The sequence below is a fragment of the Xenopus laevis genome, chromosome 3S (assembly GCF_017654675.1).
Source record: "Xenopus laevis strain J_2021 chromosome 3S, Xenopus_laevis_v10.1, whole genome shotgun sequence".
Lineage (NCBI taxonomy): Eukaryota > Metazoa > Chordata > Amphibia > Anura > Pipidae > Xenopus > Xenopus laevis.
Window position 1 is genome coordinate 121,830,187 of NC_054376.1, and position 25,962 is coordinate 121,856,148.

General features: G+C 40.2%; 1 protein-coding gene across 3 annotated transcripts in view; it reads right to left on the reverse strand.

The window, feature by feature from the left end:
- Positions 1 to 25,962, reverse strand: part of LOC108713328 (cytokine receptor common subunit beta) — a 65,325-nt gene that overhangs the window by 17,482 nt on the left and 21,881 nt on the right. For all 3 annotated transcript variants that reach the window (XM_041588854.1, XM_041588855.1, XM_018256271.2), the window contains exons 2-6: positions 11,544 to 11,657; positions 10,986 to 11,100; positions 9,999 to 10,153; positions 8,208 to 8,362; positions 3,909 to 4,056 (exon numbers count right to left, since the gene is read on the reverse strand). In XM_041588854.1, the coding sequence (XP_041444788.1) occupies positions 3,909 to 4,056; positions 8,208 to 8,362; positions 9,999 to 10,153; positions 10,986 to 11,100; positions 11,544 to 11,625 (655 nt within the window). In that variant the 5' untranslated portion in view covers positions 11,626 to 11,657. The remainder of the gene's footprint in view (positions 1 to 3,908; positions 4,057 to 8,207; positions 8,363 to 9,998; positions 10,154 to 10,985; positions 11,101 to 11,543; positions 11,658 to 25,962) is intronic.

Below are 25,962 nucleotides of genomic sequence, written 5' to 3' on the forward strand. Positions count from 1 at the left end.
TTCTCTGGACAATTTATGCTGACATGTCCCACCTTGTTACATGCAAAGCATCGTCGGGAATCTAGTGGTGCAGGCTTAACCCCTAATGAACTGAAGACATTTTTAGGTGGCCCTTGGTAGATGGGGGAAGATGGGCTTCCAGTGACCTTCCCTCCCTTCCAGCTGGGTAGAGAGGTTTTGCGTCCTTCTGGCGTCCGGCTAGCTGCATAAGTATCAGCAAGCTTGGCAGCCTGGTCTGCTGTTTTAGGCTCCCGGTCCATAACAAACTGCCGTACTTCCAATGGACATATGTGTAAAAACTGATCTTTGACCATCAAATCAGTTAAATCCTCCTGTGGTAACATCCAGTCCAGAGACCCATTGCTTAAAGGTAGTTTTCAAACTACTTAGGATATCTGCATAGCTGTCAGCAGGGCCTTTTTGTAGGGAACGAAACCGTTTCCTATATCTTTCTGGAGTAAGATTATACCGGTCAATTAAGGCTTGTTTGATAGCATCATAATCCCCATCGAGCTCTGGTGGTAAATCCACAAAGGCTTCCTGGGCTTTGCCTTTTAACCCTGGGGTAAGGTACTTTGCCCATTGTTCCCGGGGCAGTTGGTACTGTCTACAAGTCCTCTCAAACCCACGCAGGAAGGTGTCCATATCTCCATCCTTCTCCATGGTCGGGAATTTGTCATGGGAAATATGGAAAGGATGGGCCATCCTGGGTTCCATGGACGGTAGGTGTGAGTTTTGTTGCTGGAGCTTTGCTAACTCCAGTTGATGCTGTCGTTCTGCCTGCCTTTCAGCTGCTGCTGCATCTCTTTCTGCTGCTGCTGCTGCTGCTGCTGCTGCATCTCTTTCTGCTGCTGCTGCATCTCTTTCTGCTGCTGCTGCTGCTGCATCTCTTTCTGCCTGTTGATATTGCAGGATAAGTTGAAGACGCAGCTGGGGGTCATCTGAACCCAACAATTGCAAAGCTGCTTGCAGGGATGAATTCCTGTCATCCTGCCCACTGCAGCTAGAACTGTCCTCTCGCTGAGAGGATCCAGGAACAGAGTTCATCACTGGGACATCCTGAGTTGCATAGTCTCCTGACTCAGGTGTGTAGTTCTGCTGCTCCTTTTCCACCAAGGCACAAATCAACATTTCCTTCGATTTGTCCGCTACATCAATTCCTCTTTGCTCACAGAGATTGATGAGGGTCTCCTTGGTCTGCCTCTTGTAAAATGCTGCCATCTTGCAACACTTTGCCAAAATAAAAGATAGAAAAGAAAAACAAGAAGGGAAGGGAAACTGTTTGCAAGTATGTCTTAATAAAAATAGTATGCACTGAGTTTGTCTTTGAAGACTGTAAACTCCTCGCAAGGATTTACAGTTCTTTAGCGCAAGGTTTAATGACTTAACCCAAGCACTAATGCTCTAAATAAAAAATATGCCACCGCTGCCTACCAATCTGTCACGAACACGGTACTTCCAACCGCACGGGACTTTAGGTGTGGCTATCAGGGGTCACTCACTCAGTCTCTCACCCACCTTGCACACAGGTTAGACTAACACAAAAGCACCCCAAACACCAACCAACACCCACAAAACTCAATCGCTGCCACCATCTATCATTCACAGGCGATAGAAACCTAATGTGACTATTCCCCTGTTCTCTCTAACAGGTAATAATTCACAATACACCAATGCATTAACACTCTCTCCCTATAGTCAGTTAGTTCCTACTGACTCAACAAGTACTTCAGTATGCAGAGGGTTAAGGCTCAACTCTTTCAGGCTAGGTTCGTTTAGAGCATCAAAGACAATCTTATTAAATTCTCTTTAATATTATAAAAGGTATAACAGTGCAATATACAAAAAGATGTTACAAAAAGAGACATACATTCAATAATACAATTACAAACAGTTGTAAAATAAAAGGGAAAACATGGAAAACCTATACTTAACTTCAAAGATATAGAATTCCTGGTCCTGGAGGCAAGGGGAAACAAACGGGATAACTTCCAATCGCAATTGGTCCTCCAAAGTAAATTCAAAATTTAGTCAGAAGAGCTGACTATTTATTAGTGATTTCAGGGCATCAGGTAACTGCACATTCCCCCCCTCCCTCAGGAATGTAAGGGGGCGTGGCCTAGCAGGACACAGATTGAGTTTTTATGACCTCCTGTGAGTAGGAACTGGACCAAGAATATAATGACCATAACTCTCCATTGGAACATAGGAGAGAGATGATATTATATTCATTGGTTATTAATTCTCTCAGGGATTCCATAGATACTAAACATCAATACTGTGTGACCTGCCCCTGCCCAGATATCCATATCTAATACACAGAGTACCAAACCTAGTCATGTTTGGACTCGTTGGAAAGATGAAATTGCCTTGAACCCATCATCAGTTTTTTATACTGTTGGTACAACAGGTCTGGGTTCTGTAAGGATAAATATATTGGAGTATACATTATATGTAACCTTTACTTCACCTTTGAGGGTCTTGAGGGTTCTCACTCCTTGGGCTTCCCCCTCCCCATGGAATGGCTCTTATCAGCCAGGGCTTACAGAAGGGCATTACAGCTCTGACCCCTCTGACCATAGTGAAAAGAGGCCTGTTGTGTGTCTGATTTAGATGTTGCCAGAAATATTTCTCATGATACCTTGGCCTGTTTTAGTAACTATTACAGGCCTGTATCATGACAGTAACTTTGGTGAGTGCAGTTTCAGTTGAGTGTGATGGGCGGAAGCCAGATTGCAGGGGGTCGAGAAGGGAGTTGTGAGTGAGATGCTGGATCAGGCATGTGTAAACAAGCCTTTCTAGTAATTTGGATGCAAATGGAAGAAGGGAAACCGGGAGAGATGGGATCAAGGGAAGGTTTTTTGAGGATAGGAGTGATTAGTGCTTGTTTGTATAAGGATGGAAAAGTACCAGTTGAGAGTGAAAGATTAAATAGGTGGGTAAGTGCAGGAGAGAGTGTATCAGAGATTGCATAGAGGGGGCGAGAGGGTATGGGGTCAAGGGAGCAGGTTGTGGATTTTGAGCTGGCTAGAAGTTTGCTAACTTCATCTAGTGTTGCAGGGATGAAGGAGTGCAAAGTGGATGTGAGTGGACTGCACGTTAGACTGAGATTGTTGTCAGACGGTATGCTCAGCCTAATGAGATTGATTTTTTCATTAAAGAAATGAGCAAGATCTTGGGCAGTTAAATTAATGGGTGGAGAGGGTGGAGGGGGGCATAGGAGTGAGTTAAATGTGGCAAACAGTCGCTGTGGTTTAGAGGACAGAGTGAAGATTAAAGAAGAGAAGTATTGTTCTTTAGCTAATGATAGAGCTTGATTGTAGCAGGAGAGCATGAATTTGAAGTCAGGATCAGTTTTGACTTTTTCAGCCAAGTTTAATTTCCATTCTAGGTTTGCTATGGCACTACTCCTTAATCACGTTAACCAGGGTCGCACAGCTACTAAGGCATTTGGGATGTCCTACATGAAGAAGCCTGCTCTAAGCAGAGCTTAGCTTGACAAATGGCTGTCCTTAAATTAAGTAGCCATGAATCTACCCATATAACAATGTAAAACTGCTCTTTTGCAATTGTACATTCTTTTTTTTGTTTTCATGATGTTAGCAGTTCACTGCTAATATAATGAATGTTTATCAGTTGCACCCCCTGCTGTTCTGTCCAGTTGGAATGCAGAACGTGACTCCTGATGCTTCATTACTTAGTTCTTTTTCTTAGTGAGACAGAATATTACTATTTTAGGACATTTACCACTGAAAGTGTTTCTCTTTTTAAACCAATACATAGATTTTTTCCTCAAAATAATTATTTAAAAAACAATTCCCTTTTGGAAACGAGTATCTTTTATCTTATCTACAAAACCATATTCCTCCCTTTTAACCACATCGTTGAAATCTCTGTCATTTTCTTACCTGCCGTTTTAGGTTCAAGCACAACTTCCGAGCTCCAGTTACTCCAGTGGCCATTATTATATTTTACTCTCATTTGTGCAACATGGGATTTTCCTGCCTTTGGTTTATAAACAGCCCATACATTGATGCACTCTGCCATTGATGAATTCTGTAACCACAAAAGAAATAATTAAAAAAGGCTTTATTTCTATACAGTGTCACACTTTGAGCTTTTGCAGCTGCTGACTGGCACTGAGCTGTCTGTTGTTTAGACAATGGTTTGCAAATGTTCCAACAGCCTTTTCAAAATAAACTCTTATATATGTATCAAAAAAGAAGAAAAGCTAAAATCAATGGGGATGCAGAAAGGGGTGTGGCTATGGCTGGATTTATCCATAGGTCACTTCTAGACTGGGACTAATACTCGCCCCCCTTCCCCTATCTCGCTTTTCGTTGGGTCCAGACCATGGTGATTGGCGTGGGGGAGGTTTAAAGTGCTAGCAAATCTCCTGCATGTCCCCAGTGCTACTGAACCCATTGCAATGTGGCTGGATGGCATGCCGCCCCTAAAATTCTGCTGCCCTAGGCCCAGGGATTTTGGATGGATTATGGCAGCTCCTGGAATGATTGAATGGATTGTTGGTTTATATATATATATATATATTACTATTACCATAGTAATGGTATATATTAATGGTATGTAAATTCAGACAGAACATTGAAAATAATGACATGGTGATCAGCCAATTGCTGATCACCATGTCATCAGGCCTGCCCCAACCTCACGCCCCTGACATCATCAGTCCTGTCCCTGAAATCACAGAACCACCCCCTGATGTCATCCACACGCCCCCCCACACATCATGCGCACCGCCACCCCCCTGTCCCTTTTCAGCAAAAAGGTGACAACCCTAGTAGATACAAACAAAAAAAATTCACCAACTGCCGGGGTCCCGAGTGGTAGTTCAACGAGCATATGCACAGCAATAACTCACAATACTTAACATTTTTATAAAAATCCTTTTTATTGTGCAATCAACGTTTTGGTCAAATATTATATATGAAAATGTGACCGAAACATTGATTTTGCACAATAAAACAGATTTATACATTTTTGTTAAAGTGCTGAGATATTGCTTATTTTTTATATATTTATTTTAATTGTAGTGTAAGGTATAAATTGGAATAAATATAATATTTATACTCTGCAATAAAACAGTGGCCAAATGAGTGTTTAGCAAACAATGAGCTTTGAAAGAGAAATCAGTCTAGCACGCCCCGCCTGCAACATCCCTGTCCCGTCACTGTGACATCATGGCCCCACCCCCTGCCTGGATCGTGAGCCACATAAAGGTCTTCCTGCCTTCCATTTTGAAGTGAGCGCTGCTCCATCTTTTAACACACAACACTGTGTGTACTCCCTACATCCTACCATCACCTCCTAACTAGCTGGTAGGTCCAGGGTTCCCTCCAGCGCCCTGTATGAATTGCCACAGAGCAGTTGCTCCTAAAGAACAGAACACAGGCGTCACTCCAGACAGACACTGGAATTTTTAGATGCAACTGTGATAGATTTACATAGAAATGCACATGCAGTTGTGTCTATTTGACAATTCAGACACATTTGTGCATCTGATTCAGTGCCAGCAGTGATGTCTGAATCTGGAAAAAATATATTTCTCTGCAGAGGGGTCAAAGGCAAATAATTTCCCTGGAGATTGACATCAATAACTTGCTCTTTTGTGTGAATTTTCCAGCCACAGTGAACTCTTGAGTCCATGACAGGCATGTCTGGAGGGGTGTGGGGGTCAGTATACTGCAAAATGCCAAGTGTCAGCTCCTGCCTGTGCCTGAAATTGTATATTTAACCTTATTCTATGATGTGCTGAACGAGAATGCCGACATTCCCAAGGCTTTGCCTATGAATCATTGTTGCACAATATAAGTGTGAATGGTATTTTTATTAAGATCTCAATGATTGCCTATTTAAATGTGGATATAATTAGATCCGCCAAGACCTAGTACCGACTTGCATTCTCTATGAAATGATATATTAATGGATTTAAACTCTAATTCCTCTCAATATTCACAAGTCCCCACAGACCAAATTATCTCTGGGTAATTAAAATATTCAACAATTATATCTTTGCCATGTTCTGAAAGTTTTTTTTTTGTTTTAAAGCGAAAATGTTTCCAATCCCTTTCATCATTCATTTTTATTTCCTTTGGTACTGGAACATCGTATTCACAACAAGCGCGTAATTGCAGGAGTATGCAAACATCGATTTGTTTATTCCAATATCATTACACAGGAACAATCAGGCCAGGATTTGTGGAAAGGCCATCAAGGCCCGGTCCTAGGGAGGCAGGATTTTAGGGGGGCAGCATTCTGCTCAACCACACCCATTTTTTTCAGAATAACTGGGGATGCACAGGAGATATGGTCGTTTTTTAAATCTCCCGTGTGCCAATACCCATTGCTCCGGTCCCAATGACAAAAATTTGCCCAAATAAAGGGGGGGCGACAAACGGCAGTGGGCCTAGGGGTGCCCGCTATGTTAATCCGGCCGTGGGAACAATGAATGCAAATTGGCATGTACCAGGCTGCAGGAAGAAGGCAAAAGGCAAAACTAGTTGCTAAATTGCTGTTCAATGTAGTCCTATTTAGTGAAGGACCGAATTTCTCCTGTTGCGCCGAAAAATTTGTGGAAAAGCATGAAATCGGAAAGTTCATGAAAAAATCTTAAAAATTTGAAAGTTTACATGGAAAAATCGTGCAATTCAAACGTTTTCACTAAAACATTGTGCAATTCGAACGTTTTCTCTTAAAAACTTTGAAATTCGAAAGTTTTCATGACAAATTTTCATTTTCATTAGGGAATATTCGAGGGAGATTTGCAAATTTATTCACCGGTAGTGATGGGCGAATTTGGGAAACGGCGAAAAATTCGCGAAACGGCGCCGGCGTCTCGTTTTTGACGCCGGCACCCGTTTTTGACGCCGGCGCCCGTTTTTTCGATGCCGGCGCCCGTTTTTGACGCGAATTTTCGTGGGCGTTTCGCAAATTTATTCGCTGGTGGCAAATCGCGCAAATTCGCGCCTGGCTATTCACCGGTGGCGAAACGCGAAAATTCGCCACAAATTTGTGCCAGCCAAATTTATTTGCCCATCGCTAGATATTCTTTGTTATGCCCCTGGTTCATTACGTCCTTACGTCCTTGATCAGGGGTTCCCAATATTCTTTACCCATGAGCCACATTAAAATGTAGAAAGAGTTGTTGTGCCAAAAAGTGCTCTGATTGGCTATGATATAGTCCCTTTGTGGACTGGCAGCCTACAGGAGACTCAGCTTGGCCTTAAACCTGGTATTTATGCAACTAAAACGTGTCCCTAAACCAGGAATTCAAAAATAAGCACCTGCTTTGAGGCCATTGGGAGCAGCATCCAAGGGCTTGGTGAGCCACATGTTGCTTGTGAGTCACTGGTTGGGGAGCACTGTCCTAGATCCACCCATTTGCATTACATTTAGCCTACCTGGTATATCCAGTATAGATGAACTCCATCTAGGATTCAGTTTGCGATTGAGTCCAAACTGATTTTGAATCCTTTAAAAATATGTGACATTCACCCAAACAAGGAAAATTATTTTTTTTCCACCTCTTCTTATTCTAATTTGCATAGGCAAATTTGGGTTCAGTTTCAGTTCAGGATTCAACCAAATCCTCTTTGTGAAAGATTTTTATGATTTAGCCAAAACCCAAAATATCCAGCCAAATCTCATCAGCACATCAGACCATGCCCTGATCTACCCCTAATGTCTGATGAAGGGGCATGCCTCCGAAACATTACGCCTCAATAAACACAAATTTTTGCCTTTTTATTTTATAGCATGTCACTACATTACTCCCTTTATATAACCTCCATTATTTCAGTAAAAGAGGGCAAAAAAGGCAACACATAAATCTAAAGCAAAATAGGGGATCTAGGATGGAGGTATTTCTCATTAGTACAAGTGTATTCTCACCAACTGGGAACCTCATTGGAAGGTGAGGAACACATGCTCCGTGGCTCTACCAGAGCTATTCGCCTATTCGCCACCTAAAACCTCCTGACATTCGAGTTTTTTTCGGAGAAAAAACTCAATTCGAATTTGTTTCGAGTTTTCGGGTCGGTAAAATTCAGTTTTGCATATTAGATTTTTTTATAAATCACCCCAATAGAATTTCAAGTAAAATCTAATTTATATGAGTTAAAAAAACTTACATCAATTAGAATTTGGTCCATTGTTTGATTACTTTTAATACGTTGTACAGATCTTACCTCCCAGTTTTCTGAGATCTCCTTGTATCGGCTTTCGCACTCTGAAATTTCCTGAGTTTGATTGTCTGGAGCATAATTAGCTTCTGACCATAGAAGGAAATACCCATCATCATTGTAGTACGTAATGGGGTTGGGATTCTCTGTGAGACCAGTGCCTGTAAATAGAAATATGTACCAAAGTCATCTACAGATGGAACCCAACAGATATTCCATTTTAAGCTTTTTTTAATTTTCATTTAATAACCTAGTATTTTGGAATATACAATTCTGCTATTGTTACATAGTGCAGGTCAGTGAGGAGACATTTCTAGAGTGATGTTGACCATTCTGCAGATGATCTGAACATCTTCTAGTGAACATGACTTTATGATTGTGATCACCAGGAGGGGCAATGTTTGAGCACCAAAGATCTCAGCAATGTTTTATGCATTTATCCATCAACTCTTGCATATTACTTAGTTTACCAAACTGACAGCCAAAGAAAAAATTTAGGGGGTCACCGTGATTACTAGCTGTAGTGGTTTCTTCATCATCATTTATTTATATAGCGCCGACAAGATACACAGTGTTTCTTATTTGCTCTCTTGTATAATTGTGGATCTACATCAATGATGGGTTCTACAGCAATGAAATTATACATGCATAAGATTAGAGGGTAATCTATTAAAGTTTGATTATTTCTCATTGGCCTTATAAATGGGAAAAACACAATTTTTCCGTGGAGAAAAAAACGAAAACTTTTCTTTATTTATTAAACCCCGAGGGTGTTAAAAGTCTGAATAAAAGAGTGCTCCAACTCAGATCTGCCGAGTTCATGTCGAAGCCAATGGGTTTACGAAAAAATCACGATATTTGGGCGACAAATCCAAAAAAGTTGTCTTGTTGGGTATCAAATCCTTAGAAGTTGCGGTATTCAGTGTCAAATAAAAAAATTCCGAATTTTTCATGATTTTATCGAGTTTTTTTCCTGAACAAGTAATTTTCAGGAAAATGTATTGATAAATAAGAGGAAAAAATCCATGCTGATTTGGTCGGAGTCGTTTTCAGAAAATTTGGAGAAATTTTCGACTTTTGATAAATGACCCCCTTAATGTAGTGGGTCACCATGTTTGCTAATTTTGGTAGATTTTCATTTGCTATCCTGTATAATTGTGGGTCTATATTAACGGTGGCTTTTACAGCAATGAAATTACAGAAAATACAGAAATGTAAGGCTTTCACTTTTTTTGGACCAGAATAAAGGGACTTGAATCCAAAAATCTTAAAATCTCTTACCCAAGGTTGCTCTGTAACAAAATTGATTGTGGGGGCAGCAACTTTTAATCCTATCGATTTGGGTGGGAAGCAACTAGCAAATTTTCAATTAGTGTATCCCTTGAAGAAACCAATGACTATTTAGTGGGCTTTGTCTGAGAATGATGAGATTTGTGTTTTAGCAAAAACTGAATAGGTGCTTAGTGACCTACAGGTATACAGTATGTTTACTGAGGGGGTATCTGTAAAATGGGGAGTGGTTTATCGGAGGGTTTGTAGTGGGCATGGTCTAAAAATGTTTCTGTGGCATGCTGTGTGTGCCACCATGCTTGCCCCTTCTGGTCATCTTACTTTGACTTTGTCTTTTACTTGCTTCATGAGATCCTGTAAACCCCAACTGCTCTTGATCTTCTGCAAAATTCCATAGAGAAACTTAGCACGTTTCCTCCCAGTTTGTGGGTTTATAGGGACCTGAATCTACTAGGCTGCCTGTGGGCACCTTACCTGCTTATTGTGGTGGAAAACAAGTCATCTTACCTTTGTCTGTTAAATTAAGTTGTTTTTCCAGATTGCGGTCAGGTTGAAAGTGATACTGTTCTGTCGTGGTAACATAAATGTCATTTTCACTGAGACATGTCCAGGTGAGATTGGTCTGTGTGAGGGACTTACAAGTTGTGTTCCTGCTGTTTCTCCTGCAGGAGAAATATTACGTAAAAAAACAAGAACATGCCATCCCACAGTACTCCTCCAATGTGCTGAGAAAAGTTGTGCTTGTGATACTTTATTGAAAAGTTCCCCAAAAAATGTACATGTATTGGCCATCTTATTTACTTCCTGCTTTCCCTTGATGTGCAGGAGAGCCTTTGTGGATGCAAGACTGTGATTGGCTATTTACTTCCTACTATATAAGTAAGCGGTGGATGTCCAATCACAGTCTTGCATCCACAAAGGCTCTCCTGCACATCAAGGGAAAGCAGGAAGTGAAAAAGATGGGCAATACAATTAAATATTTTTGGGAAGTTAGTAGGAGGTGGATATATAAAAAAACAAGAACATGTACTGAGTTGTGCTTTGTGATACTTTATTGGAAAGTTCCACATAAAATGTACTTGTATCGCCCATCTTTTTCACTTCCTGCTTTCCCTTGACATGCAGGAGAGCCTATGTGTATACAACACTGTGATTGGCTATCCACCTCCTACTGTGCTTCTGCCATGTACTGTTAGCACACAACCACCACTCCTTAGAAATGCAGATATCATTGCCACTTTTCCACGTCATGAGCTCCGGACAGTGACATCATGAGGTGGACTGCTGTTGTCACAAGGGCGGGGCTATGATATGCTGATCTTTGATTGGCCAATTTCTACATCAATCTAGAAAAGTCCTGCCTGGATTACCTAGTTTGGAAAACCAGCTAGGCAGTTTTGACCCGGATAGTTCTTCTGGCCAAAACCGGCCAGGTGGCAAACCTACATATTGACAGGGACCGATATGAACAGAAGACCAAAGGTTTTGACTTACTTTTCATATAATGTCATATTGACATAAGGTTCATAAGGTCGGTTGGCAGTCCAAGTGCAGGTGACTAATGAGTTATAATCATTATAGCACTCTAAGCTGTCCAGTAGTTTGGAACCTGTGGAAACGAAATTGCTCAGTTACATTTATTAATGGAATTGAATATGTACCCATCCACTGCCCTGATATCATAAAGAGAAAATTAAAGGGGCACTACACCCCTTTGTTTAACATGAGTGTAATGAATAGGAGCTTGTGCTGAAGATACTTTTGCTTGTTGTTTTAACCATGGAAAATAATTTTTTTGTTTTTGCTATTTCTTGATATGGATTATTGTCCTCACAAGGACCAATCATACAGTTGTTTTATTCTTCCCGTATAGCTCAAGAAGTAATAATAAAATACAGTTATTGTCCTGTAAGGATTGCTTTCCAGTCTTCTGAAAACATACTATAAAATTAACGCAGCATTTGAGCAATTTTGCATTTATGCGCTTGTGTTTCCAAATGAGCCCCATTGCCCCCAACACTAGAACTAGCGTTAGTAGGAGCGTGTCCTCACCTTGCACTTGTATAACTGCAGAAAGGAGGCACACGGCAGCATAACTGAACATCACACCAAACCTACGCTCAATCGAGTCCATCACTGTAAATTACAGCCACATCTGAAACACACCTGTGAGAGAAGAGACAATCAAGAATGTTTGTAGGTTGCCCAGTCTGGGCAAGTAGATCTTGGCCAGCTTTAGTGAAGGCTACAAACTGTACAAAGTGGTCTTTAGACTGAATATACAGAAAGTGGGGCATGGGAACTGCATCGTTTTCTCTTCTTTCTGTCTCAAGCCACTTCTCCATACCCGAGGGCTGTCCCACAACAACTGCTGCCCTAGGCACAAGTCCTCAAGGAAAAGCACCACCTAGAGGTGCAGGGAAATGCCAGTAACAGGTTTTATTGCAAATATAGGTTGCTTCTGTCTCCACTAATGTTTGAATAACAGCGAAAAGAAGAAGTAATTTATTCTATTCCAAAATAATTCATCCTATCCCGAGCCAACCTGATCCAATGGATAGGTGGGAATACATCTTAGAGAATGTTGCCAGTGATTACCTGAGAAATCATTTAGTATAACCAGTGTAAGTCCTGTGTAGAAGGATATCTCAAGATATTGAGGGTCAAGCCTTTGGTTGACCCTGTTACTGAAGTCTTAAGGTGCCCATACATGGAGAGATCCGCTCGTTTGGCGATGTCCCTCGGATATGCCCACCTTGAGGTGGGCAATATCGGGCTGATCCGATCGTGGGCCCTAGGGCCCAATGATCAGATCCTAGCGAATGCAAACGGGCGGTTGGATCGCGGGACCGCATCAACGAACATATGCGGCCGCGATCCGACGGGATTTTTAATCCCATCCGATCGAGATCTGGCCGACTTTCGGCCAGATCTCGATCGGGGAAGCCCGTCGGGGGCCCCCATACACGGACCAATAAGCTGCCGACTCGGTCTGTCGGCAGCTTTTATCGGCCCGTGTATGGCCACCTTTAGCGAGAGGAGAAGTGCAATACCTGAGTCAGCAAAACTCTCAATCATACTTGTGTCAAGGACGATATCTGTATCCCGGCAGACTTGCCATTACAGAAATATTTTTAGTTGGAAGGATTTGGTGATTAATAAAACATTGTAAAAGATACATAAAATACTCTCAGTGAGACAGGTCTCGATATGTCGCCTGTTGGGAAAGAAAAAAAAATATAAAATAATTTTGGTGTAGTCCAATATATGCAAGGCTGAGAGACCCTGGTCTCTCTTCCTGGTGAGGAGGAAAATGGAAAAAAATGTGAAATGAAAATTAAATAAAGGTACAAGACTCAATTAACCAAAATGATGGAATAAAACATAGATCAATAACATATGTTCTATGAATGGTGCAAAGAAAGAGACCAAAAAACAAAAAGATATCTATGGGTAGGGATGGGTGAATTTTTTACCTTGTCTCGCCACGGAAATGACACCCATAGACTTGTATGGCATCGTACGTCAAAAAAAAAAAAAGACGCACGTCAAAAAAATTTCGCCGCACGACAACATTTTTTTTACGCCCATAGACTTTAATGGGCATCAGTGACATTTCGCCGGCGGCAAATTTTTGGTGAAACGAAACGGGTCAAATTCTCCCATCCCTATCTATGGGGGGTTGCAATAAAAGGTGCAAAGTTTATAGCAGGTTTAGGAACCAATTACCATTAGGCATGTAATGGCCTGCATAAAAACCTAAAAAAGAACAAAGTTTCCCACAGCAGATCCTGATCTCAAATATTGGATCTTTTGTCTGTCAGTGGCACTGTATACACTCAGTGGGCTCTGCTGTTGAGTAGCTAAGCTTAGGGGTCATTGGAAATCATACAACCAAAACACAAAAAGTCTGTTATAGAAGCTAATGTCTTTTGATTACTAATAGGGATGTAGCAAACTGTTCGCCGGCGAACTTGTTCGCGCAAACTTCGACCGTTCGCGTCCGCCGAATGTTCGGGAATGTCGCGCGACGTTCACATTTTGAGTTCTCGTTCGATTCAAATACAAATCGTTCGACCATTCGACCATTCGAATTCCTTCGACCGCTAAAAATCGAACGATTTCCATTCGTTCGAACGATTGTAAGCATTCGATCGAATGCTTCGATTCGAATGAAAATCGTTCGATCGAACGATTAAAAGCCTTCGATCGTTCAAATCGAACGATTTTAGCGGGTGTTCGAAGTTCGCGAACTGTTCGCGAACGTTCACATTTTTTGCCGGTGTTCGCGAACGGCGTTCGCGAACACCAAATCGGCAGTTCGCTACTAATCAATTACAGTGCAGGGAGCTATGGGGACATCATCAAAGTACCCTTTGCAGTACACATAATATACCTGTTGGGAAGTGAGTAAATGTTCAGAGCACATATATACTTCATTGTCTAGTAGTTCATACTCAGCATATACTTCATTGTTCATATTCAGCAGTCCCTCCCCCATATTCCTTCTTAGGAATAGCTTGGAATACCTGTAGCTTCCTATTATTAATAGTGCTGAAACCATGCTTACTTTAGAAGATTAAACCAGATTAGCAGGGCAGATTGATGGGTGTGTTCAGAGGCCAAAATAAAATGACTTCATAATATCATACATTGATAGTTACTGGAGTCCTTGCCATAAAAATCTCTTCGGAGGAGGCCACATCTAGCCAAGCTCTACATATTCCATGAGTGGACCAAAAGGTACTGTATATATGATTTCTATCTGTATAGTCATTGGGGCCAGATTTATCCATAGGGCACCTCTAGGCCAGGACCACTCGTCGCCTCCTTCCCCTATCCCGCCTCTCCTGCCTTATCTCGTTGGGTCCAGAGCATGGGGATTGGCATGTGGGAGGTTTAAAGAGCTGGGACTCTCCTCTCCTGCATGTCCCCAATGCTTCTGGCTAGGTGGCATGCCACCCCTAAAATTCTGCCTCCCTAGGCCCGGGCCTCTGCGGCCTTTCTACAAATCCGGGCCTGATAGTCATCAATGTACAGTATATAGAACATTGAATTAGCAGATGGATAAGCATAATTCTGTATAGACAGAGTATTACTAATAAATATTCATCTGTAGTTATAGCAACAGTAGATGTGTTATTAAAGAGGCACCATGGTGGTTACTAAGTATTATTATAAATAGAAGGTTTCAACCTGATAGAGAACAACTTGTTTTTGTTGTTACATATTTCTATTCTATGTGTTCAGCCCCATAAGAAAAAGTATGGGTGTTCAAAAAACACCCCATATATTTGAGTCCTAAATTCTTGATTCCACACAGCAGCACTTGGTTTGACAGAAGATTTCGATTTATAGCATAATATAAATTTGCCGTCCAACTGGTTTATTCTCAGGAATGTCAGACCGATGTTCATATCTCTGTGACACCTGAAAAAATTTCTCAAGAAATATGACATATAATAATATTTAGCTTAAAGTGCAACTCAAACAACCTTTTGAATTTCAGCCAGGGCTCATCTGAGCGTGGCCTGTTCATTTCCTATAATGTCAAGTGTCCTTCCCTTATCATGAAATCAAGTACCTAGGACTCATTTTTGACCATCTTTTCACTTATACACAAATAAAATAGGTAGGTGGTGGATATAATGCAATATTGTCTGTAATACTTTGCTTAGGCTCATAGGCTGTCCACTGCCATTACCTCATTCATGGGGTACATATTCTCATTCATGGGGTACCTGCTGGTAACCTTAGGGTCCAAAGTGGGACCTTACAATCCAGGCTTCTAGCACATTCACCCCTAACTACAGTAGGTGGAGACCAAATAGGGAAAAGTCATGTTCCCCTTCCCATTCAATAACGTATGGACTGCAAATGGTCACGGAATCCCTGGGTCAGTTGGAGAAATCTCCCTGTTATAGGGGATAAGTAACAGAACCTAAAGATCTTGAGCAGTAGAGGAGATTAATACTGATGCATGTGCCTAAACATGCATGGCTAGAAGCCTGTGTTGTGTATCAGAAGGGGAAGGAACTCTTGCTAATGCTTGTATTAAGCTTGTACTTCTCTATTTGTTGCATTCAATTCTTAAAATAAATGCTGGGTGTCAGCTTTTCCAACCAATATTTCCTTTAAATTTAAATTACTTCCTGTAACAAATCCATGTAATTATAATTCTTCTTCTGAAATAAGAGTTCAAATAGCAGTTCTTTGGGAGTGCTGTGGTTCTTTGTTTCTGCTAGAGGTTTCTTATGAGGGCTAACAGTTTTGGAGAGTAAGCAGCCTTGACTTGCCTTCCAAGATTTCTCCAGCATAGACCTAGTCTTACACATTTTATAGATGTGTAACAGCAGGTTACAGCCGCAAGGACTAGTATACCAAACCCACATGCAAAGGCCTTGCTTCTGGCATTTGCTGTTTTCCTGGAAATACATGAGATAAAGAGCCACCTCAGTGGAACTCTGATGGTACCTTAAGATGTTCAGGGGCTCAACTATAATGGAATGACAGGAAGAAGAGTGGCCGACCTCCATCAGATACTGTATATTATTTACAGAAATTCCGATTCCCATTGACCAGCACCACCTCTACTCTGGTGGTTAATACACAGAAATCTCGAAATATTATGTTATATAGAATACAAAAGTGTAACCATAGTGCCTGAATCAAGCAAGTCTACTCCACCACAACTCTCAGCCTATTCTTTCAGCTTTGATTGATAGTTTATCATACACAAGTCTAGAAATGACAGGAGTAATAGACAGACAGGTGAAAGAGATGCTGCTGTGAGGAACAGAGAAAATGAAAGGAATCAGTCAAAGTAGGTAGACTGCTGTGGGGAAAGAGAAGAAAGATAGAGCTAGAGAGAGGCTGCTGAAAATGCCAGGAACCCTGGAAGCATCATGGCGGATGCAACTGATACACTGCATGATCTCTTGGACAACTAGCTCTTTGAACCCTATCTCCTTTATAGAAACCATCCCTACTCAGCCCTGTAATCCTTCTTCTCCCTTACACTCCTTTAAAGCGCCCCTGTCTCACTGCCCATAGACTATTATCTGGAGCCACATAGAACCAGATATGGCCCATTACTGGTAGACTGAAGAGAGAAAGGACACCAGCCAGCTCTCATGCTTCTTCATCCTTTATGTACTGCATTTAAAAAAAAACATGAATTAAGAAGAAAGTCTGGTTGTTTGGCAATCAAGCTATAATTAAGCTATAATTACATTTATATTACTCTCTTCCACATTGACAATATTGCATCCAGTAATAGTCATGAAATCATTATACAAGTGATGTATACTAAAATAGACTGGAACAGAGTTATAATTTCATCACCAGAATCAAGGTGAGGGATAATAAAACAAATATAGGGGTGCCAGGCATTACCAGGTTTGTGCACCTTGGATCCTTCTAATAATGCATGTATAATATTACTGCACTTTTTATATTGTGCAGAAGTTCATACCATTATAATCCTTGTTATGAAGAATTTTTAATTTGGAGAAAGGGTCTGATGTTGGCCAAGTATTGTTTAAAGGTGTCAGAGGGTGTCATAACACTGGGGCTGTATCACCCTTTCTGTTAGGACAATGACATGTGTTTCTCTTAGAAGTCGGGAAGATCAACATGTGGGGTGAGGGCACCTCTAATCACCCCCTATGCTCTAAAGAAGTGTATATTACCATTCTGGTGTTAGAGTATGCCAATGAGGGCCTTAGATACATTCAATAAAGACATCAGGGACTCCTTGCTAGTGAAATGCAGTTTATGGCAATTGATCAACCGCTAATCTAAGAAACACATAAATACTGTATTACTCCCTTTACTGCCTAAATTAAAACATTAGTCAATGGCCAGTGATATGGCGTCTAGTTAACATCTTAATATTACCCTCTCAATAACTGAATCACTAGAACTAAATCTAGATTTTGTCATATATAATGAATTTATTATAAACACCAGTGCGGCAAATCGTTAAACATCAGGGCTGATGCATAACTGTTGTATGTAATTTAACGCTTAGCTCCAGCCTTAGCGATTCTTCGCAAAGTTGCTAATCATTCTATGATATAGTAGCGATTATGTAAGAGATAATATTGTGGCATGAGGTTAATGTATCTGCACACACAGGGCTCATTTATACTGGCAGTCTCCATTTGTAATATTGACCAGTCTGGCAAACATGTCATCTATATGCTTAATTTTCTCTCCATGTGTTCCCTTATTCATCACGTATGTTACTGTTTCTTCCTTTGTAACAGCTGACTTGTGAAAATGGGTGCAGTTGTAGAGTTTTCTAATGAAAATCTAATTATAGTGTCACTCTGGCTACTATTTGTTTGCTTAGACAGATATTTGGATACATGTTAGAGCCAATTTATAACACTGTGTATTTGTCAAAAGTGCTCAGTCACCCTACAGTATGTTCCTGGTGAAATTAATTTCTGCAGGTCCCTGTGCTCATCTATTTAAACAAAGTAGCCTATCCATACAGGTGTATTTTATACCACCCGTATAATGTTATATATGTAATTTGTTTCAACCTTTGCACTTGGGAATGGCAAATGTTAGGCACCCCCAAGTGATGTATTTAATTACCTGAAACCCCGGGCCAGTGCTCCTATCAGCAGAAAACTACACCGGCCCAGGGTTATTCCAGCTAGAACCAAGGATCCATCCTCTTCCGGCGTTAAAGTTCCGATTTTCACTATACTGCGCATTTGCAGCCATGAGAAGAAAGAGGAAGACGGAAGAGGATTGCTCAGTGGAGCTCACTGGAAGAACCCCTGGCCGGTGCAGCTTTCTGCCGTTAGCACCGGCCCGGGGTTTCAGGTAAGTCAATACAATCACTTGGGGGTGCCTAACATTTGGCACCCCCAAGTGCAAGAACACTTTCCTTCTCCTTTAAAACTCCAGTCTGGGAGTCAGATCCAGTTTGGGGCAAACTATCGGATCATGATGTAAGCCTATGCAGACCCTTCAAATGAGAACAAGATTGACAATCTGTAATGACCTACCAAACGTAGATTGTGTCAGATTTAATGTCATCAAAGCGTTAAACATTAACATTGACTCAAAACTATTGAATTTAACTTTTAGACCAAGCTTTAGGTATTCTTCAGAAGAAAATCCAGTTTAGGGTAAACTATCAGATTATAGTAGGAGCCTATACAGTCCCATCAAGAGAAGACTACATTGACAAACCATATTGACCTACTAAACGAAGATTGTGTCAGATGTAGTGAATTTATTATAAATGCTAATACTTCATCAAATGGTTAAACATTAACACTGACACAAAACTATTGAATTTAACTTTTAAACCCAGCTTTGGCTGTTCTTCAGAAGAAGATCCAGTTTGGGGCAAACTATTAGATCATGATAGGAGCCATTGCAGACCCATCAAGAGATGACCACATTGACTCACCCATCAGGATCTTATAACCTGATATCTGAAAGATTTAGCCAGATATTGTTAGGGCAGGCCTTCAGCTTGACTTCATTTTACTAATAAAAATAGGTTTGTTAAGCAGATAATGAGAAGAAAGTGAAAATGAAACATGGTGGCACGATGATGAGCTTTCTTTTCTTGAAGACCTCTACCTTAAAAACAACAGCAATATGAACAACAAAGTAAAAACTTTTAGATTAACTTTTCTAAAAACAATCTATCCAGACTCTTGAACAGTCATGGAACCAGCCAAGACAAGCTGCTAAATTGTACATGGCCTTAGATATAAAACAAAAACTTAATATGTTAAGCATTGAGCAAATGAGAGATAAAAGTGTATTTTTCATACAACAAGTAATTCAGCAGAGTTCAGGTAGGAGGTATATTTCAGAGGAACTGGAACTATTGAACAAGGAGCCATGCCCTGGAGCTCTCTGTTGAAAAGCTCAGAAGTAATATCAGAAAGGTGCTATTATACTGACAGAAAATTGGAGGTTTACAACTCATTTTAAAATTGTTAAATGTGGGATCAAAGTCAGTGGCAGCTTTAGCTAAAGGACAGTGTGAGTGATAATACAAAACCAGTGATGCATCATTGGGACCTGTTTGTTTAATCCTGATTAGACATATTAGATACTGTATATCAAAGGAGAGGCCTTACTTTTTCCATACATGATGGAGAGCATGGACGTCAATTTTGTTTGTCTATCTATACAGAATTATAAATCACATTATTTAGAGTGATGAGTGAATCTGTCCCGTTTCGCTTGCCGAAAATTTGCGAAACAACAAAAAATTTGCGAAATGCATTGAAGTCAATAGCCATCAAAGTAATTTAGACAATTTTTATACACGTGACGTGACTCTTTTGTCCAAATTTATTAAACTCAATGGGCGTCCGAATAACTTTGGCGCGCGACAATTTATATGAACGTGACAATTTTTACACACGCAACTGTTTTGTCCAAATGCATTAAAGTCGATGGGCGTCAAAATAAATTTGACGTTCGATAATATTCTTTGTTGCAGCAAATTTTTGCAGCAGTTTCACAAAAACATTCACAGTCGGCAAAGCGAGGAAATTCGGCGCGAACCCATGCCTGGTGAATAAATTCGCCCATCACTAGTTATTTATACTAAAATGGAGGGACCTGAATGGCACAATAACAATTGCCATATTTTTATTATATTTAGATGTAGTTAGTATCTGTACCAAAACATAGACAATTATACCCATTTGTGCTCTCTTGTAAATTATTGTCAATTATTGAACCAGAATATCCAGAAAGTTTTGCTGCCAATGATGTAATGTTGGAGTCTAGGATTTTATACCAATCAGTGTTCTTTCTGCATGGGGTGTGTATGTTCCTCTCATGATGCATCGGTTTCCTCTGGGTTCCGTCGTTTCCTTACACTGCTTTTTTTGGGCCTCATTGGCCAGGTACTTTCCCACCCAGTAGTTAAGAAATGATCAAACCACTCTTCTATAGTTCCAACTGTATGCAGGGCATCAGACTTTCATGCAGCACAATACTCTGCCTCAGGCTGGGTCCCTACCCAAGGCTTTGTGTCCTAAGCGTTCCACAATTTTTAGCTTACAAGATTGTGGTTCTATGGATAATAAGCAAGACATGGGAAAAACAAATTATAAAGTTATGTAAAGGTTTACAAGAAAAGAATTTGGATTGAGAAGACCCAAAGCACAAGAAAACACAGTTTTGCTTCTAAATTTTCCATTTTCATGGAGGGTCTCTGCTTTTCTTGTGGATCCACATCCCTGGTTCTACATATGTTGTTCACAAAACCCTGAACTACACGGATGAGCTCCAAGCAAGGCAAAACTGGTCTCTAGTTGGGATACTGAGAGATATACTTGAGATACTGTAATATATAAATGGAGGGAAATACTCACTGGTGAGTCCTTGCATTGGTTATTGCACTCAATTTAAGGGTGCAGTAAGGGAGGTGGCTTGAACTAGTCGACACAATTAAATTCTGAGATTTCTATCAAAATATGGTGCTGAACATGGAGCTGGTTTAAATGTTCTGCTTTGTTGGGAATTAAACAAGGCACAATTTGCTGTGGTCAGAAAAAATCAGCAGCTTGATCAGATTAATGTTCTTATATTAGAGCTTGTGCAGAACACTGAGATATTGCTGTGAAGATAACTTGAATAAATCTTGAGATAATTCAATTTTAAAATCATGGGATAGAAATTCGCTCCTCTCCGTTTCCTGGCTTGTAAGCTCTGCTTGTGTAAGTCTTTCTCACTGTGCACTCACCAGTCACTCTAAATAACTCTGTGATTGTCAGTAATGAAGTTATTATTATTATATGCAGACTGCGTGCTGACAAGGGGAACGTAAATGAGTTTAGATAAGCAGAGAAATGTAATGTATACTGGCACTAATGCAAACATATTACATGGAATTGCCTAATGAAGTTCCATCTTTAAGATGGTGTAGATATAGATAGAGATTATATAGATTTATAAATAAATTATACTCACAGAACTCACAGATCATACAATTATGAATGAGAACTGAACACTTTAAAAAAAAAAGTAATACTGAAAATCTGACTTCAGGGAGGTTATTTATCAAAATTCTTTTTTAAATAAAAAAAGTCTGACCAAACTAGTCCACGATTTGCCCTTATTTATCAATAAAAAAAAAAACACAAAAAAATCGGATCGGAAAAAACGCAACTTTTTCGGATTGTCGTGCAAAAACCCCTAATTTTTTGCATTCAAAACTCTGAAACCTCTGAACATTTAAAACATCTTCAAATGGTTAAGGGGACATCTGCCATTGACTTTACATGAATTCAGCAGGTTTTAGATGACGTATTTTCGGATTCGGACTTGGAAAAGATTTGGGGCAGAATAAATCAATAAATTGTGTCTACTCTTTACATAGTGAATAACGTACCCCCTAGTCACAGAGGAGTTCCATGACCATTCTCATATTCAGGTCATGGAACTCCAAGATGGCTTCTAATATCTTCATATTTTACAACAGGAGGTACATTAATCTTACATAGTTACATAGTTAAATTGGGTTGATCCATACATACACCCCTCCATACACTCATATAAATTATATATACCCATACACTAACTATAGATTTTAGTATCTCTTGCTTGTCCAAGAAATCATCCAAGCCATTCTTATAGTCATTAACTGAATCAGCATCACAACATCACCCGGCAGTGCATTCCACAACCTCACTGTCCTCACTGTGAAGAACTCCCTACGTTGCTTCAAATGAAAGTTCTTTTCTTCTAGTCTAAAGGGGAGGCCTCTGGTACGGTGATCCACTTTATGGGTAAAAAGTTTCTATTAATGACTTTCAGAGGGGCTTGGATGATTTCTCAGACAGACATAATATTAAAGGCTATAGTGATACTAAAATGTACAGTTAATATAGATAATGGTATATATAGTTTCAGTGGGTGTGTAAGTATGGATGCTGGGTTTCATTTGGAGGGGTTGAACTTGATGGACTTTGATCTTTTTGCAACCCAACTAAACTCTGTATATGAGCAGTGACCAGCTCCATGTTGTAGCTCACACCCGTTCCAGCTACAGTCAGATGATCCCAATGGTGGCCAATAAAAAGGCAACCATGATTTGGAATTATAAACTTGAAAGCAAGTAAGTTGCAGATAAAACTTAGTTCCTGTGTAAAATGTATAATGAAGCAGTAGAATTCTTAATGAATCAGATAAAAGTTGAGTATAGGACTGGCCAGACCACAGGTGACGTTGATGTACTTGGCTAGCTTAAATATATTGCAATATGTGGATGAACAATCTCTGTTTTGGTAAAAGGGCAGGGCATTTTTTAGTATCTTCAGGCACAAAATGTTTTAGTGTCCTTTATATATTGATAATGGGTTGAGTGCACAGGACCTCTTGTATTTGTATATATGAATTTTGTGGTCACAGCCTCATTGCACTCCTGCTTAATGGTTTAAACATTCTTGGTGAGACATGAATATAATATAATACAATATAATAAGGAGGCTTTGGTGGTTATACAACCGACGCTCCGAAAAGAAACCGTCAACACCAGAGGAAGCACAAGGGAAGATCACTTTTAAATGAAGCTTTAAAATACAGGCATGGGATCTGTTATTCTGAAAACAATAACCCAGAATGCTCCGAATTATGAAAAGTTTGTCTCCTATAGACTCTATTTTATTCAAATAATCCAAATGCCTTTTTTCTCTGTAATAATAAAACAGTATCTTGTACTTGATCCAAACTAAGATATAATTAATCCTTATTGGAGGCAAAACCAGCCTATTGGGTTTATTTAATGTTTACATGATTTTCTAGTAGACCTAAGGTATGAAGACCAAATTATGGAAAGATCTGTTATCCGGAAATACCAAGGTGCCAAGAATTCTGGATAACAGGTCCCATACCTGTAATACAAAGGGATCTATTCTAAGCAGATTACCAATTTTTCAAAGCATTTGACAGAGGAAAGAAGGAGTGCACCACACACCAACCCAGAAATGTTCAGTCCCCAGCTAAATCTCAAGTCTATTCTTAATGCTACTATAGGCACCATCTCTCCCTACTATACCTGCTATCCCACAGTCACACTCCCTTCCCAGAGACTATTATCCACTGTTACTATAGACACCATCTCTCCCTACTATACCTGCTATCCCACAGTCACACTCCCTTCCCAGAGACTATTATCCACTGTTACTATAGGCACCATCTCTCCCTACTATACCTGCTATCCCACAGTCACACTCCCTTCCCAGAGACTATTATCCACTGTTACTATAGGCACCATCTCTCCCTACTATACCTGCTATCCCACAGTCACACTCCCTTCCCAGAGACTATTATCCACTGTTACTATAGACACCATCTCTCCCTACTATACCTGCTATCCCACAGTCACACTCCCTTCCCAGAGACTATTATCCACTGTTACTATAGACACCATCTCTCCCTACTATACCTGCTATCCCACAGTCACACTCCCTTCCCAGAGACTATTATCCACTGTTACTATAGGCCCATCTCTCCCTACTATACCTGCTATCCCACAGTCACACTCCCTTCCCAGAGACTATTATCCACTGTTACTATAGGCACCATCTCTCCCTACTATACCTGCTATCCCACAGTCACACTCCCTTCCCAGAGACTATTATCCCACTGTTACTATAGGCACCATCTCTCCCTACTATACCTGCTATCTCACAGTCACACTCCCTTCCCAGAGACTATTATCCCACTGTTACTATAGGCACCATCTCTCCCTACTATACCTGCTATCCCACAGTCACACTCCCTTCCCAGAGACTATTATCCACTGTTACTATAGACACCATCTCTCCCTATTACAGTAACAATGCAGTTGAGTAACTATATTTTCTTGGCCCGTGCACATATATTCTCATCCTGCTTAATGCCCTTTCCTTAACCTTTTCCCTGCTTCTGTCTATTTGTTCTCTGAATCAACACAAAGAGAAAATGTTATGAGAGCCTTAATAAAATAAGATTATTAATATACATTAACACATGTTCTGCACTTTCCGAGTAGCTCTCTTTCCCCTTCACATGCAGCTGTAAAAGCGAAAATGGCATTTCATTATGGGAACAGTTAAAAGTCCCATTAATATTTCATTACCAAAGTCTGCCATGCAAATTTATGCAGCCTCTGAAATATGAATTGGCGCTTCATGCACTTTTATGAAGTGTGCTTCCTCATTTGCAGTCTTAATATAGAGAAGATCATTCTAACTTTTCATTTTTTCAATATTGATACACTCATAGACTTTTTTTTTTTACAAGACTGTGAGTTAAATGTAAGTTTTATGTAGGCATTGAGCAGAGTTACTAAACTTGTAAGATTTACAGTGAAGAAAGTAACTATAATCCTTATTGATTGGTTATACGGACACATGCTTCCTAAACACACATGAGCAGCAATGTAGGGCAGTAGTTTTTCATTAAAACTTCATATTATAGACTACACTAAATCATAGGAATATCTCCTTCCCATAACAGTACAAATGTTCTGCCTGGTGCCCAGTTTACTTATTAGAAACTCCTAGCCCTACTCTGAATACAACTTTTACTTTCCTTCTGTTGGCCCCATATCAGCTTCCCACCAAACAGCCCATCCCAAGTGTATAAGAGGCTCATGTGTTCTGGTTGAGTTGCCACAGAGCACAATGTGGGGTAAAGTACATCAGGCTGCTCTGTACCTTCAGGTTCTTTAAATCTGGAGCTAATCAGAAGCTAGCAGGACTAATGGACTAATGTTTACAAGGAATTGGGGCAGGCATTTCACAATAAGATCATGGTAGACAAAGCAGCTGATGTTCGGGCAACAGTATAGGTATATAATACACAAAAGCCATGAATATCTTGTAAATTATATCCTTATAAACGGTGACTAGTGATGTCATCAGTTATAAATGGTGAGTAGTGATGTAATTTTTGCAACATGACTTGTATATTATAATAAATAAAGTACCCCTTGTTGAAAAGTATGAGGATATTAGACATAACCTCGGAGTTCCATGCCCTTTATATGGTCATGGAACGCCTCGGTGACTTATAATATCCTTATATTTTACAATAGGGGGTACTTTATTCATTCTACTTCAGTCTACTTCAGGAAGCGAGCACTGTAGTGACGCATGCATAGTGGGAATTGGTCTTCCGCTTTGTGACAACTGCGCAAGCGCCGAAAGTGACGTAAATTGCCAAAGGGAAGGAAGAAGACCTGGAGCATACTAAAGCGCCGGAAGGTGGTGCCCATGAGCTCTGCTGAGCTGACTCCGAAACAAGAGAAATTTAAAGGATATGGGGCATTTACAGGTGTTATCACCTGTGCTGGGGAGAGCAGGGAAGGGGGGAATATATAGTATAGGGGTTTTTATTAGGGGGGGATTCAATTCTCTTTTAAGGAACATCCTAAAGCTTAAGTCAATAATGAGTGTGATTTGGGTAAAGTGTAGGACTTTACGAA